The sequence below is a fragment of the Tupaia chinensis genome, unplaced genomic scaffold, assembly GCF_000334495.1.
Source record: "Tupaia chinensis unplaced genomic scaffold, TupChi_1.0 Scaffold145652_1, whole genome shotgun sequence".
NCBI lineage: Eukaryota > Metazoa > Chordata > Mammalia > Scandentia > Tupaiidae > Tupaia > Tupaia belangeri.
In genome coordinates, this window is record NW_006205509.1 from 985572 (window position 1) to 1000424 (window position 14853).

Below are 14853 nucleotides of genomic sequence, written 5' to 3' on the forward strand. Positions count from 1 at the left end.
AGACTTGAACCATAGTCGGCCACCATGTAGGAGTCTGGCAGCCCAACCATCATGCCACCTGCCGGCCCCCTGAGTGAACTTTTATGAGGCCTCTTATCCTTCATTTACCTAACAGATTCACAACAGCAATTTCCACAAGCCAGGAGCTGCTCTAAACGCTTCATAAACACTAGCTCACTGAGTCCTCATGACAGTCCTATGAGGCAGGTACTGTTACTACTCACAGTGTAAAGACAAGGAAATCAGGATACAGAGAGGGGAAGCGCCCCACTGAAGGTCAGCTAGTAAGTGGGGGAGTTGAACTTAGGCAGTCTAGCTGCAGAGGATGCATGCTCAACCGCTATACCATGCTATGTCCTGTCAGCCCAGTGGATTTGCCCTGGTAACACTGGCCTCTCAAACATTTCCCCCATGAAATGGTGATATTGTGTACCTCAAATGTATTTTTTGTCACACCAGCAAGCCCAAAGTACATCATGCCTCCAGTTCTGGAACTAACACAGATTTCTCCGATTTCATCTGTTTTGCAGAGTTGGGGAGGTCCATCTGGTTTCACAATGCACATCATCCCTATTATATAGAAAATACAGGTAAGAGACAGAAACTCTGGAAAACTTTTGCCAAGTAACAGCTTTTTCCTGTGAACCCAGGAGAGTTGTACGTTTATTGAGTGGTATTAGATATCAAACAGAAATGCTAAAAATAAACCTCAAACTACACAGATAAAATTGAAATTTAAGCCTTTTAGAGACAGTTGACATATTTAAAATGATGGTAAAGTCCAATGAAATAGGTTTGATGAATTAAGTGTTACCCCTAAGCAGGTCAAACTCAACCACGGATGCAGCATGCTCTAATTTCCTGCCAGTCTGAATGGGCTGGCAATTACAGTGAAAACCAGGAAACTTCAGTATTATTCAGTACTTAGCAACCCAAGTGAAGTGTAACTGAAGCATTCAAAATTGATAGATCCCAGACCCTGCCATACTGCTGGAAGGTCAGCAAACTTGTAACTATTTAAATGTCAAGAGAAGCTTTTGAGAAATTAAGAGACTAAGTACTTAATTTAGGATTCCTGGTTTTAGATCTCCTACTTATTAGGTTCTACTACCTCTGATGACAAATCTTTATGAAAAAACAAATGATGCTCATCACAGCTCACCACCAGGCATCACATGCCCCACATCCTGGACCGTTAGCGCTGAATTTTTATCTTCGGTATTGACCCGTATTACTCCATAGCTCAATCCATTCATTGAGAGAATGGCTCTCCCTGGCAAAGGGGCCCCTGGAACTCCAGGCCTGCAAAGAAAATAAACCCATCCAGTTTGGTAAATTAGATGATTTCAAGAAAAAAAAATATGAATATATAGTAAAACAAATTTTCTCTGCCTATAATAATAAAAAACCCCACATCTCTCTTTTCTTGACCAAAACTATACCAAATTTGTCACATTCACATTAATCAAATTCAAAAGCACAGTTAATTTTCAATCACATGGAAAAATATTTTAAAATTTAAGAGATTTTTGCTATAGGGCTTGTGTGCTCACTGGGGAGAGAGAGAGAGACAGGGAGACAGAAAGTGAGGAATCACCCACCCACCCCTTAGAGGGATGGCCACGCCATTTCCCTGCTCCTCCATTTTCCCCTTGGGATTTTGGGCACGCATTCACACATTTCTGGCGTGAGTTTCAAGCCACTGGATCTGGGACTTAAACTGCGGTCAACTATGTGGGAGTTCAGCAATATAACCATTACATCATCTACTAGTCCCAGAAAAAGTATATTTTAATCAGTTTTTAAGAATATACTGGTATTAGGACCAGCAGTTGGCGTAATGGCTATGTTACTGGATTCCCATGTAGTTGACTGTGGTTCAGTCCCAGATCCAGTGGCTCAAACTCATACCAGGTGCATGTGCATGTGTACCCAGGATCCTGAGAGGAGAATGGAGGAGAAGGGATTGCGGCGTGGCCATTCCTCCTGGGGGGTGATTTCTTGCTTTCTGTCTCTCTCTGTCTTTCTGGCGAGTGCACGAGCCCTATAGTAAAAACAACAAAAAAGAGGATATACTGGTATTGGGTATACTATAAACGTACTCTTCACACTTAAGCTACAATCAAGAACAGTGTATTTCTAGTCTGAGATATTAACCATGGATTCCGAAGTATAAAACAACACAGAAAAAGAACTAATTCACAAATACAACATGAGAATAATTAGAGTAAAATTTTAGCTCATTTGGTATATTTTGATCAAAAGTGGGAAAAATAAATGAGATGCTTCGAACTACTTGACCAAACAATTCCCACTTTTAGGCTCATGAAGCAGAAAATGAATTAGCACCCGCTGTCATTGCCTGGTAAGCACTGTGCACTCATCCAAGGTGCGACACATCGAGAGCACCTGACGCTGAACAGTACCTGCGGATGGCCACGGTCATGGCTTCGGCAGACGTAGCACACGGACAGATGGCCTCAGGTTTCAGCCCGTGGCTTTGGAACAGACTCAGGAAGGCATCACAGGATGACACAGACCCTGAGTGGGCAGAGATCAAGTTTAAAAATGCAATTGTGATTTTCATTACTGCAGGAAACTGGTAGGAATATAAGCTGACATATTTGTTTTTTATGAGAACGTGCACATCGTTAATTTATACGAATATTTTACTGTGCCCATGAGATGATCTGATAAATTTCTTTTTTAAAAAAATTAATTGTTTTATTTTATTTATTCACTCATTTATTTTAATTTGACCAGAGGGAGATACAGAGGAGGAAAGAGAGGGAAGGAAAGTGAGAAAGAAGCCACCAGGTCCAGGACTCAAACCATGGTCGGCCATATGGGAGTGTCCAGCACCTTAACCACCACGCCACCTGCTGGTCCCAATCTGATAAATTTCTAGAACATATCAATGCTCATCTGGTATATGAAGGGTCACTGACACTGTTTAAAGTTGCAACTTGGACTAAGTTTGCTCTTACCAAACTGAGTAATCAAGAGCTAACGTCGTAATTACTAGTGCAACACAGTAAGCACTGACTTAGTTCAGCTTTCTTCTATGTGACATTCTCTGACTTTTTCTTTACCAGAGGGTACTTGAACATGCCAGAGAGAGACAGGAGAGAGAGAGAGAAAAAAAGAGAGAAAGAGAGAGAAAGAGAGAAGAGGGACTTGGTTGTCTGCAATCTCCTCTCCATTTCCACATCCTCTTAGGATTTGGCACACGCATGCACACATGCACAGCATGTTTTTCAAGCTGCTGAGGCCAAAATTTGAACTATGGTTAGCTGTGTGGGACCCAGCTCCCTTAACCACTAGACTACAGGGCCCTTTCTCTGACTTTTTCTTAATATGGTCAATCCTGTGTCTGTGTTTTTTAACCAAGATGATGAGTGTAACTACTGACAGAAACACATTTATGATCAAGACAATATTTTTCTACCATAGGGATGATCAGGATGTCTATATTTATTGAAAAAAAGCAGGTAACATGGTAATGTCTCTAAATGGTTTTTGCGAAGTCTTTTGCTGGGGAGAATTTACATGAAGTCCAGATACTTGATTACATCAAGTTACCTTTGTGTTATTCCTTCTATTTTTAAATTAATTTATATTTTTAATTTGTCAGAGGGTGCACACACTCACTAGAGACAGAGAGGGGGAAGAGAGAGAACGTACCCTACAACAGGGCCTGGTCAAGCCACAATCCCCTTCCCTCCATTTCTCCATCCTGGCAAGATTCTGGGCAAGCTTATACAGACATGTGACCACTGTTTATCAAGTTGCTAGGGCTAGGATTTTTAACTGTGCAGTCAGCCATGTGGGATCCAGCTCCTTTAACCGCCAGGCCATGGGACCAGCCCTCATTTCTTCTGTTGAATGAATACTCAGTTACATCATACAAAAAGGATATAAATGACAGAGCAAGAAGAGGTGCTTTTAAAAGCTTATAGAACCATCAGAAGAATAGATAAATAAAATACACAGTGGCGGGGACCAGCAGGTGGCGTGGTGGTTAAGGTGCTGGACACTCCCACATGGCTGACTGTGGTTCGAATACCGGACCTGGTGGTTTGCTTTCTCACTTTCCCTCTCCTTCTCTCTGTGTATCTCTCTCTGGTCAAATTATTAAAAAAAAAAAATTGGGTAAAATTATAAAAAAAAAAAAAAAAGTGAATGACTAAATAAAATTAAAAATAAATAATTATTTAAAAAAATACAGAGTGGGGATCTATACAATAGAATATTTTTTCCAATAAAAATAATGAAGTATGGATACATGCTACGACATGGATGAACCTTAAAAATGTTCTGCAAAGTGAAAGAAACCTGTCACAAAAGAACACATATAATATGACTGCATTAAATGAAATGTCTAGGACAAGCAAATCTATAGACAGAAAGCAGATCGGCAGTTGCCTAGGGCTGGGGAACAGTGGGGACGGAAGGGGACTAGCTGACAATGGAGATACATAGTTTCTTTTCTGGGTAATGAAAAGGAACTAGGATCACAGTAATGAATAAGTGCTAGTGCCTGACTATGAACAAACCAAAACCACTGAATTACACATTTTAAATGGGTGAGTTTTACGGTATTTAAGTTATATCTCAATGCAGATACTTAAAAAAAAAAAATAGGAAGGGTGCAAAACTCCTAAGCTAAAGAAAAGGATATTTTAAGACCCACAGTCCAGAAATACTCACAGGGATTAGCTCCATCAGTCACAATCAACATTCGCAGGGAACTCAAGCTCACATCTCTTTGGTCTCGATGTGCCATCATAGCCCAGTGTAAGTCTCGACATTTTACTAAAGCTACCTTAGCTATAAATACAAAAGGGGTAAAGTTAACATACACATATGTGCTAAATTTATATTTCATATATTACAATAAAAACATTTTCATTTATTTTGGGTAGCATGATTTTCACTTGGACAAAATAAAACAGGTTTCAAAGAGATTCTGCCAGCTGATCATAGGCAGAAAGTTACATGTTCAACCAACTGGACATATAAATGCTTCCTCACTGCAATTTCTTTCTTTTTTCTTTAGATTTTTTTCTTTTGGAGAGGTTTTTCGCTATAGGGCGCGTGCGCTCGCCAGACAGACAGAGAGACATAGACAGAAAGCGAGAAATCACCCCCCAGGGGGGTTGGTCACGCTGCAATCCCTTCTCCTCCACTCTCCTCTCGGGATCTTGGGCACGCAAGCACACGCGCCCGGCGTGAGTTTTAAGCTACCGGGTCCAGGACACGAACCGCGGTCGACTACGTGGGAATCCAGCGACATAGCTATTACGCTAACTGCTGGTTCCCTCTTTAGATATTTTTGCTATAGGGCATGTGTGTGTGCTAGAGAGACAGAGAGACAGAAAGTGAGAAATCACCATCCAGGAGGATGACAACACAGCAATCCCTTCTCCTCTCAGGATTTTAGGCACGTGCTTGCATGTGCATATGTGTGTGTGCGCACGCACACAGACACACAGACACACAGACACACAGACACACACACACACATCTCACTGAAATTTCTAGAATGGACACGGTATCTCAGCCAAGAAAACGTTGAACAGAGCACACAGTAAATCTAATTTAGGGCTCAGATTTGCATGAATTCATCATAATTCTTTTTCTTTTTGTTGCTTTTTGTTTTGGCATGGCGCACAGGTGCTCACTGGAGAGAGAGAGAGACATCATCTCCCAGGGAGAATATCACCACTAGAATCCCTTTTCCTCCATTCTCTACGCAGGATTTTGGCCACATATGTACATGTGCCTAGCGTGTTTTTCAAGTAACTGGGTCTGGGACTCGAATCCTTCTGTTGGCCATGTGGAATCTAATGCCTTAACCTCCATGCCATCTGCTGGCCTAAGAATTCATCTCAAATCTTTTTAAAAGAAAAAAACTGTTTATTTAATTTTATTTGTTGTTATTACTATTATTTTAATTTAGCCATAGAGACACAGAGAGAGAGAGAGAGAGAGAGAAGGAGAGAGAAAGAGAGAAAGCAAGACACCACGTCCAGGACTCAAACTGTAGTCAGCCATGTGGGAGTATAGTATCTCGACCACCACGCCACCTGTTGGACCCTCATCTCAAATCTTAGGAAAACACAATCACTGACATAAAATAGATTATATATCTAATTCTATGGTAACTGAACTCTAAAATTGGCTTACTTACCAAGGCATAGAAATGTGTCTCTATAAAGGCAATTGGAAAATCCCCTAAAATCCCTGCAATCTTTATTTAAAAAACTTATTTAATTTTATTTATTACGATTATTATTATATTAATTTGCTATAGGACACATGTGCTTACCAGAAAGAGAAAGAAAGAAAGAGAGAAAGAAAGCAAGCAGCCAGGTCTGGGACTTGAACCATGGCTGGCCATGTGGGAGTCCAGGGCCTCGACCACCATGCCACCTGCTGGGCCCCCAATCCCTAGAATCTTAACTGGAACAGTCACATATAAAGCTCAGAGGCTGTGTGTGACTACCTTTGTGAGCGTGTACTCTTTGGACCCAAGAGAGAGGACAGGTCTTCATAACGGAGTATGGTACACTAATTGTATGCATCTTGTTCATTACATTCTGAAAAGCAAAGAAGGATAAAAAGTAATCAATATATAATCCACACTTAGCATTTAAAACTGTTAATAAATTGACATTTTGTTAACAATCTTAATTATGCAAGTAACTCAAATACAGTCTTTGAAAAATACCTGAAATACTAACTAGACGGTTGAAGTTCCTTTCATACCCACCCTCAAACCTGAGTCTTTCCTCTACTCCTCAGAGATAGTCGCAGTTATGAATTTGGCACATCGCTTTCAAGTCCATTCTCAAGGCATTTTACATATCTATTTATCCCCACAGAAACATAAATATGATTTAACATAAAATACAATATACCATACAAACATCTGCAACTTACTTTTTTTCCACTTAAGTTGTTTTAGAGTGACATCTATATTCATCAGGACAAGAGATTTACATAATCTTTTCTGATTCGCTGCCTAGTATTCTATAGTATGGCCATATCAAAACTCGGTTAGCATATCCTTATCAATGACAATTTTTTGCTATTACAGTGCTTTGGGGAACTTATTTGTACTCACTTCCCTGGGCTCGTGTACACATATGTCTCTAGGGTAGATAGAGATAAACAGTACCACTGGGTCACAGGGCACTGGGTCACAGGGTATATGTTTTAAGTGTTAATGGTATTGTCAAACTGCCCTCCAATCCATTAAGTGCTTTCATTGTGCTCTTGCTGCCACGCACCACAAAGGGTGGGTATTAAAAAGCAAGAAATCAAAGTTTCCCTGGTTTTTACAGGAGATCTGGCCCAGACCTGTTCAGTGTTGGTTAGATACAATGAGGGAGTTGAGAGATCATGCAGTTTCATGTCTCTCCTGTCACCAGAACCATACATACTCCGGATACCCTGTCCCCAGAGAAACCTAGCCTGGGGTAACCCTCAAGTAACCAAGCCTTGGTATTTAGGCTAGCCATTCTGCTCACCGCCTAAGGAGCCCAAAGAAACCAAGACACCACTGTAAGATACCATTTCCACCCTCCCTCAAGTTTGTAACTCTAGTGATAAACTTTTGGTTTCAGAAAAAGGACAGTGTTCAAAAGTAACTTCTCACACATCCTTACTGTACTTGTATCACAGGGAGGAGATTTCCCTGAACGTTTCACAAGGGTTTTTTAACTTCTGATAAAAAACACGAAATGAATAAGGGTGCAGAAGAGCTAGACAGTGGTACACTCAAGGAATAAAGCTCTAGCTGATTTGAAGGGTCTGAGTGAAAAGGGATCCTCCTCTTCCCTCACGCTTCCTCCCTTTCTCAGCCTCCTGCAATTCTAAAGGAAGCTGGACCGGATGCTTTCTGAAGTCCTATTCAACTCTAGAGTCCTACTCTTCTCTTCCCTCCTAAACAGCATGTTAAATATGGTAGCTTCCCTACCTGAAATGTCCCCTACCTCCCAAATTTCTGTATGGCTAAAGCATACCTCCTTTTAAAAGTTCAACTCAATTATCGCCTCTTCCATAAAACTGTCTAGATGCCCAGTCAGAAGTTACCTCCTAGACCCATAGCATGTTACCTGTTCCCACATTATGGAAAATATCCCTGTCGACCTTGTCACACTCTTCTTCTGTTGTAGCGTGAAGTTTACAGATGGCTGTTATTCAAAACATTTTGTCCAATGGAAAAATTAGATGTCCTTGGAAAAATCATTGATCTTTTAGGGGTTTAAATTTCAAATAAGCACTGAGAGATGCTCTAATTATGTAGTGAGTTGGCCTTAACCTTAGCATGATTTATACTAAAGGCCTCAATTCCGAGTAGCTTACCGCAAACATGCCGTGCCACAGTCCAGCGTCCTTTTTACAGTCTAAAACATTTACTATTGTTTCCCCTAAGACAGAAAAAAACATAAAGAAACCATCTTTAGTGTTAAGTAGCAAAATCATGTCACTTGTCTCTACTGAACAATTGATTTGGTGCTCCTAGACAAATGATTAAAAGTTCTCAGAGGTGTCTGACTGCTGGAGGGCCCCTCAAATTGGCCAGAACACTGAACACGGGGCGATGTAATCTGAGTAGAGAGAACAAGCTAGTCTCCTTATGATTCAGGCGCATCTTCCAAGAGATCATTTTTTTTGCCTAATTATATATCAAATAGTTATTTTAGAAACTTCATAAGTTTCACAAATTCATGTGAAAAATTACACTTCCTAGAGAAAATAAAAATGTTGATGTGCATATATTCATCTATAACCATATATTATGTCTATAAATACACACATTTCTAGACATATTTACATACAGGTATTCAACATCAAATTGGTATATGAAGCTCTGTGTCTAATTTTTTCCACTTAATGATAGAGTTATGTGATGTAATATATATCAACCCATTTGAAGTTCATTAATCCAGAATACTTTCTTTTGTCCCTTAATTTATGCTTTCCGGTGACTTAATTTCTTCGACTCCAAATATGTAGCTAGTAGTTCTCTATAACCGGGAGAATGGAGACACCTGACATTTCTCAGCGAATAAAACATAGTTTTAATTAGGGTTTTCTATTTCTGTAGTCTAAATAGCAAGCTTTACATACGTGGTTTGCCCAGAATTTAGTTCTTTAAAATTATAGCATATTTGTGAGAAAAGAAAACAAAAGTGAGCCAAAAACGAGTCTCAGAACATTTCACTCTGAGTTTGGTCGTTAAATGGAACCCAATCACTGAGCGCATTGCTCACTGTCACACGCAGCTGAAGCTAACAACGACGGCAGTCAGGGGACAAGGTCTGACCTTCAGAATAATTGCAGGCCTGCGACAGAGCTTGGCAGTGAGACAACATTGCAAGCCGGGATACTGTAACTCCCATTACACTCCCTTCTTTGCTGGTTTTATACTAGGGAAAAAAAAAAAGGAAACATAAGAAATAAATATAAGTTATTTTAAAGGACAAAACTAGAATCTAAAAGTGAAATCCTTATAAGTCATGAACTGAGCTGAATTTAATATGTTTCACACGAATATTTAAGGCTATGTTCTTGGGTTTCAAACTCTAATCATATAAAGACAGGACTGCAGGGTGACAAAGCTCAATGAAAGTGTGTGTGAAAACAACTGAAAGGTCTAATTCATCCTCAGTGTTAAGTAGCTGCGAAAGAAGCTGAGAGAAGCGAGTGACCTGAAGTACATGAACTGAAGCACAATCCCAAATACTCATCAAGCACAGCACCGCAGAGCCAATGGGATCCAGTGTGGTCCCTGGCCATTAGGAGTGCCCAGTTTGCAGGGAGAGACCTGGAAATCACTGGCCTATTCACTCCTACAAATCATCCAACAATAATTTTGCTTTTATCTTCAGTGCTTCATTCAAGTTGCTTTTTATCAAGATCATCAACTTTCGGGACCAGCAGTTAGCGTAATGGCTATGTCGCTGGACTCCCATGTAGTCAACCGCAGTTTGGGTCCGGAAACATAAGAAATAAATAAGTTATTTTAAAGGACAAAACTAGAATCTAAAAGTGAAATCCTTATAAGTCATGAACTGAGCTGAATTTAATATGTTTCACACGAATATTTAAGGCTATGTTCTTGGGTTTCAAACTCTAATCATATAAAGACAGGACTGCAGGGTGACAAAGCTCAATGAAAGTGTGTGTGAAAACAACTGAAAGGTCTAATTCATCCTCAGTGTTAAGTAGCTGCGAAAGAAGCTGAGAGAAGCGAGTGACCTGAAGTACATGAACTGAAGCACAATCCCAAATACTCATCAAGCACAGCACCGCAGAGCCAATGGGATCCAGTGTGGTCCCTGGCCATTAGGAGTGCCCAGTTTGCAGGGAGAGACCTGGAAATCACTGGCCTATTCACTCCTACAAATCATCCAACAATAATTTTGCTTTTATCTTCAGTGCTTCATTCAAGTTGCTTTTTATCAAGATCATCAACTTTCGGGACCAGCAGTTAGCGTAATGGCTATGTCGCTGGACTCCCATGTAGTCAACCGCAGTTTGGGTCCCAGACCCAGTGGCTTAAACTAACGCAGGTCACATGTGTGTGTGTGTGTGCCCAAGATCCTGAGAGGAGAACGGAGGAGAAGATATTGCAGCATGGCCATCCCTCCTGGGGGGTGATTTCTCGCTTTCTGTCTCTCTCTGTCTTCCTGGTGAGTGCATGCGCCCTATAGCAAAAACCTTTCAAAAAAAAAAAAAGACAGAGACAGACAGAAAGCAAGAAATCACCCCCTGGGGGCATGGCCATGCACAATCTTTCCTCCTCCATTCTCCTCTCGGGATCTTGGGCAGGCATGCACGCACATGCACCCAGCGTGAGTTTAAGCCACTGGGTCTAAGACTTGAACCACAGTCGACTACATGGGAGTCCAGCGACATAGCTACTACGCCAACTGCTGGTGCCCCTATTTCCTCTCTTAACTCAACAAATCTACATAATGAAAGGTCCTCTGCTCTGTAGGTAGAATCAACAAGGAAGACTGAAAAGTATGGTGAATGAGGTACAACTGAGAGAGGCATCTTAAGAAGCCAGAGTCTAGGGAACAAGCAGTTAGCGTAATGGCTATGTTGCTGGACTCCCATGTAGTCGACCACAGTTCGTGTCCTGGACCCGGTGGCTTAAAACTCACACCGGGCGCGTGTGCGTGCATGCCCAAGATCCCGAGAGGAGAATGGAGGAGAAGGAATTGCGGTGTGACCATCCTCCCTGGGGGTGATGTCTTGCTTTCTGTCTCTATGTCTCTCTCTGTCTGGCGAGCGCACGTGCTCTATAGCGAAAACCTCTCCAAAAAAAAAGAAGCCAGAGCCTAGAGTTCTAAGGATGTAGTCACAAGCCATGTCAGCACTGAGAGACAATAAGGGCTGAGAGTTAATTACTAAATTTGGTATTTTGCTTGTATACTTGTCTGTCTTTTAACCATATTCAGATCTCTTAAAAACTCCTTTTTACATCCCACAGTACCAACGCCACTCAAAGTTACTGCCCATTCTCTTTCTTTTATAGCCAAAGTTATCTACATTTGTTATCATCACAGAGCTGTAGTGAGAACTATTTTTTTCACCAAAGCTTTTTTCAAAATGTACTGATTTGCTTACTCACTGAGTTAACAGTCAATGAACATATGCCTCAAGCAGGATGCAGAGTAGTGAAGGGGATAACCTTCAGGACAAACAGACCTAAGTCTGAGTCCCAGCTTTGCCATTTTTGAGTCATGAGGCTCTTGGTCATTATTTGAGTTCTTTTAAGTCTTAGTCTCCTTGACTATAAAGTAGGTTTTTGTTTGTTTGTTTGTTTTTGGAGAAGTTTTCTGCTGTAGGGCACATGCTCTCACCAGAAAGACAGAAAGCAAGAAACCACCCCCCAGGGGGAATGGCCATGATGCAATCGCTTCTCTCGGGATCTCGGGCATGCACACACATGCGCCCGGCATAAGTTTAAGCCGCCAGGTCAGGGACTCGAACCATGGTCGACTACATGGGAGTCAAGTGACATAGCCATTATGCCAACTACTGGTCCCAAAATAATTTTTTTTTTTAAAAGATCCACCATGAAGCATTTTATAAGCCAAAAGATAGAAACCTCAGAGAGCAACAGGATCTTCTAACATTAAAACCACAAAAAGTTAGTTTTATATTTCTTATGATGGCAACTGAAGCCAAAAAGAATGTTTTAAATCTTAAAACTTACCTCAATGTATGCTGGTTCTGTACCAGCAGGTGAGATGTGGGGTTGCCAGTCTTTAGGTGGCTTTGAAAGGTACTTGGAATCTGTTACAACCCATTTGAGCCGGGGCCAACCTAAATCAAACCCAAAGTAAAAATTGAATTGCCTAAGCCATCAGTGAAGGAGTTCACAGTGAATCGGTCGTTTCAAATAAGAGAGCAAATAAAGACCTTTTCATAATAAACAAGTTTTGTGTGACAAGTCACCCAACAATCATACCTTCTTTAAAAAGTACAATCGTTCCACATGCTAATTCCAGGCCTTGACATTACCTCAACAATGAGGAGGTCCATTTGGCAGTGGAAGTCCACTGAGGTTAGTGGTCTATCCTCTCTCTCTACATGTAGCATTTAGCTTTAATGTACAGAGTGGTAGCTTTTTCCAACCATCAGCATAAAGGTTAAGGGTGTGGGCTGTGGAATCAGACAGATTTGGGTTCAAATCGCTGCTCTGCCATTTATTAGCTGTGACTTTGGGTAAGTTACTTAACCTCTCTGTTTCTCAGTTTTCTCACCTGTAAAATGGGGATAACAATGGTACCTTCTTTGTAAGATTGTGAGAATTAAATAAGAAAATATATGTAAGGTACTTAGTTAGCTATTACTAAAACACTAGCTAAAGCACTCAATTTTAATGTTTAACTGCTAAGTTAGGTACAAATATCACTAACCTTTAAATTGTACAATTTCTCCATTCTGGGTTTTTGGCAGTCCTTTTAGACAAACTTCACTGGTAAGAGCTAAGGCAATGCCACAGCTTCCTAGCAAGAAGCCAATCTGTTGACCTCCAGCATCCTGTGGAGAGAAGATAATGAGCACGGCAGGTAATGAATGTGAGCACACACATGCCCAAGATCTAACACTTTGCATTGTGTGATAACATCCATGGAGCCCCACCGATAGCTGGCAACTATCTGAATCCAATGGCAGTATGTTCCTCCAAACCATTTTTATAACATGTACAATGGTTTCCTGTGTAAGAATGAAATATTTTATTAACCTCACATTGCTAATGATGAGTCCTCCCAGCCAGATACAACCATTTTATTCAGGGGGCAGCAATGATCCTCTTTTAGATCAATTTTTAGCCAATGAAATAAATATAAACATTGTTAAGTTGTCTTTTCCTAGCTTTACCCCCAAATATGAGAACAAAGCGATTCAGGTCAGGACAAAACACGTAATGAAATGGACAGTGCATGTCCAAAACTGCAATGAAAATCAACAGATGGCTATGCCAACTCCACATACTCTGAGTATTCTATTTGAAAGGAGGTAGGTTTAAGGCTTACAATAGCAGCAGACAAAAACAACAGCAAAAAATAACAAAATATACGTCTAACGTATTTCCATTAAAATATCGTCCTAAAAGGATCACTAAGAAACCCCACAAATACTGCCAACTTAGTAATTTAAGAATAACTGTTTGACTTCTTGGCCAATTACAGGGTACTATATCCTATCAACTAGAGCCTCAGGGATGTTACGTTTGTTTTCTATTCCTTTCAGAAAATACCTTTTTCTTATAAATCCACATGTTCCACCATATTTATCTTTGACATCAACCTTCAATAATAAAATAAATGAGAAAAATAGGGCCATATGGCTCAAGAGAAATAATTTGGCCAGGCAGAAATTTATTACACATGCTTGATTTTAGTGGTGCTGATGGCTGACCTGAAACCCTACACTCCAACGTGGTAACATGCCATCACTACATCACCTTCCACACATGGAAATCCTGGGTTGGATGACATAGTTAAAGAAAATCCCCAAAAAGATCTCCACTAGGTAAATGGGGATCACCTATGTAGTCTCTGAAGCAAGAGCAGTACTCTTCACAAATAGCAACAGTTGAACAGTCAAATAGAACCCATCAGTTTTTATTTATTTTTACTAATTTTTAAGAGAGTTGGGTTTGTTGTTTTCTGGCTATAGGGCATATGTACTTGCCAGAAAGACAGAGAGAGACAGAGACAGAAAGTGCGAAATTACCGCCCCCCCCGAGGGGATGGCCACGCTGCAATCCCTTCTCCTCAATTATCCTCAAGATCTTGGGCACGCATGTGCCTGGCATGAGTTTAAGCCACCGGGTCCGGGACTTGAACTGTGGTCGACTACATGGGAGTCCAGCAACATAGCCATTACACCAACTGCTAGTCCCTTAAGAGATTTTTGCTATAGGGCCTGAGTGCTCAACAGAGAGACAGAAAGTGAGAAATCACCCCCTAGGGGGGGTTGACCCTGCTGCAATCCTTTCTCCATTCTCTTCTAGGGATTTTGGGCACACACACACACGCGTGCCAGGCTCAGTTTAAGCCACTGAGTCTGGGACTTGAACCATGGTCGACTATGTGGGAGTTCAGCAATGTAACCAATACACCATCTGCTGGTCTTCCCACTAGTTTTTAAATGATATACAATACTGTAATCCTATTTTAGTTGAGAAAATGTTATCTGCATGATACTTGCAAATATTAATTTTTCTACAACTTTTTTTTGAGAGTTTTTTTTTTTTTTTTTTTTTTTTTTTTTTTTTTTTTTTTTTTTTTTGTATTTTTCTGGCCTCACACCAAA

At 40.7% G+C, this 14853-nt stretch overlaps 1 protein-coding gene across 2 annotated transcripts in view; it reads right to left on the reverse strand.

Moving 5' to 3' along the window:
* Nucleotides 1–14853, reverse strand: part of DIP2B (DIP2 acetate--CoA ligase B (putative)) — a gene marked incomplete at its 5' end in the record, with an annotated part of 144588 nt that overhangs the window by 57620 nt on the left and 72115 nt on the right. For both annotated transcript variants that reach the window (XM_014584082.2, XM_014584081.2), the window contains 9 exon segments: nt 434–570; nt 1163–1302; nt 2427–2541; nt 4711–4830; nt 6509–6602; nt 8374–8438; nt 9338–9440; nt 12242–12351; nt 12948–13071. In XM_014584082.2, the coding sequence (XP_014439568.1) occupies nt 434–570; nt 1163–1302; nt 2427–2541; nt 4711–4830; nt 6509–6602; nt 8374–8438; nt 9338–9440; nt 12242–12351; nt 12948–13071 (1008 nt within the window).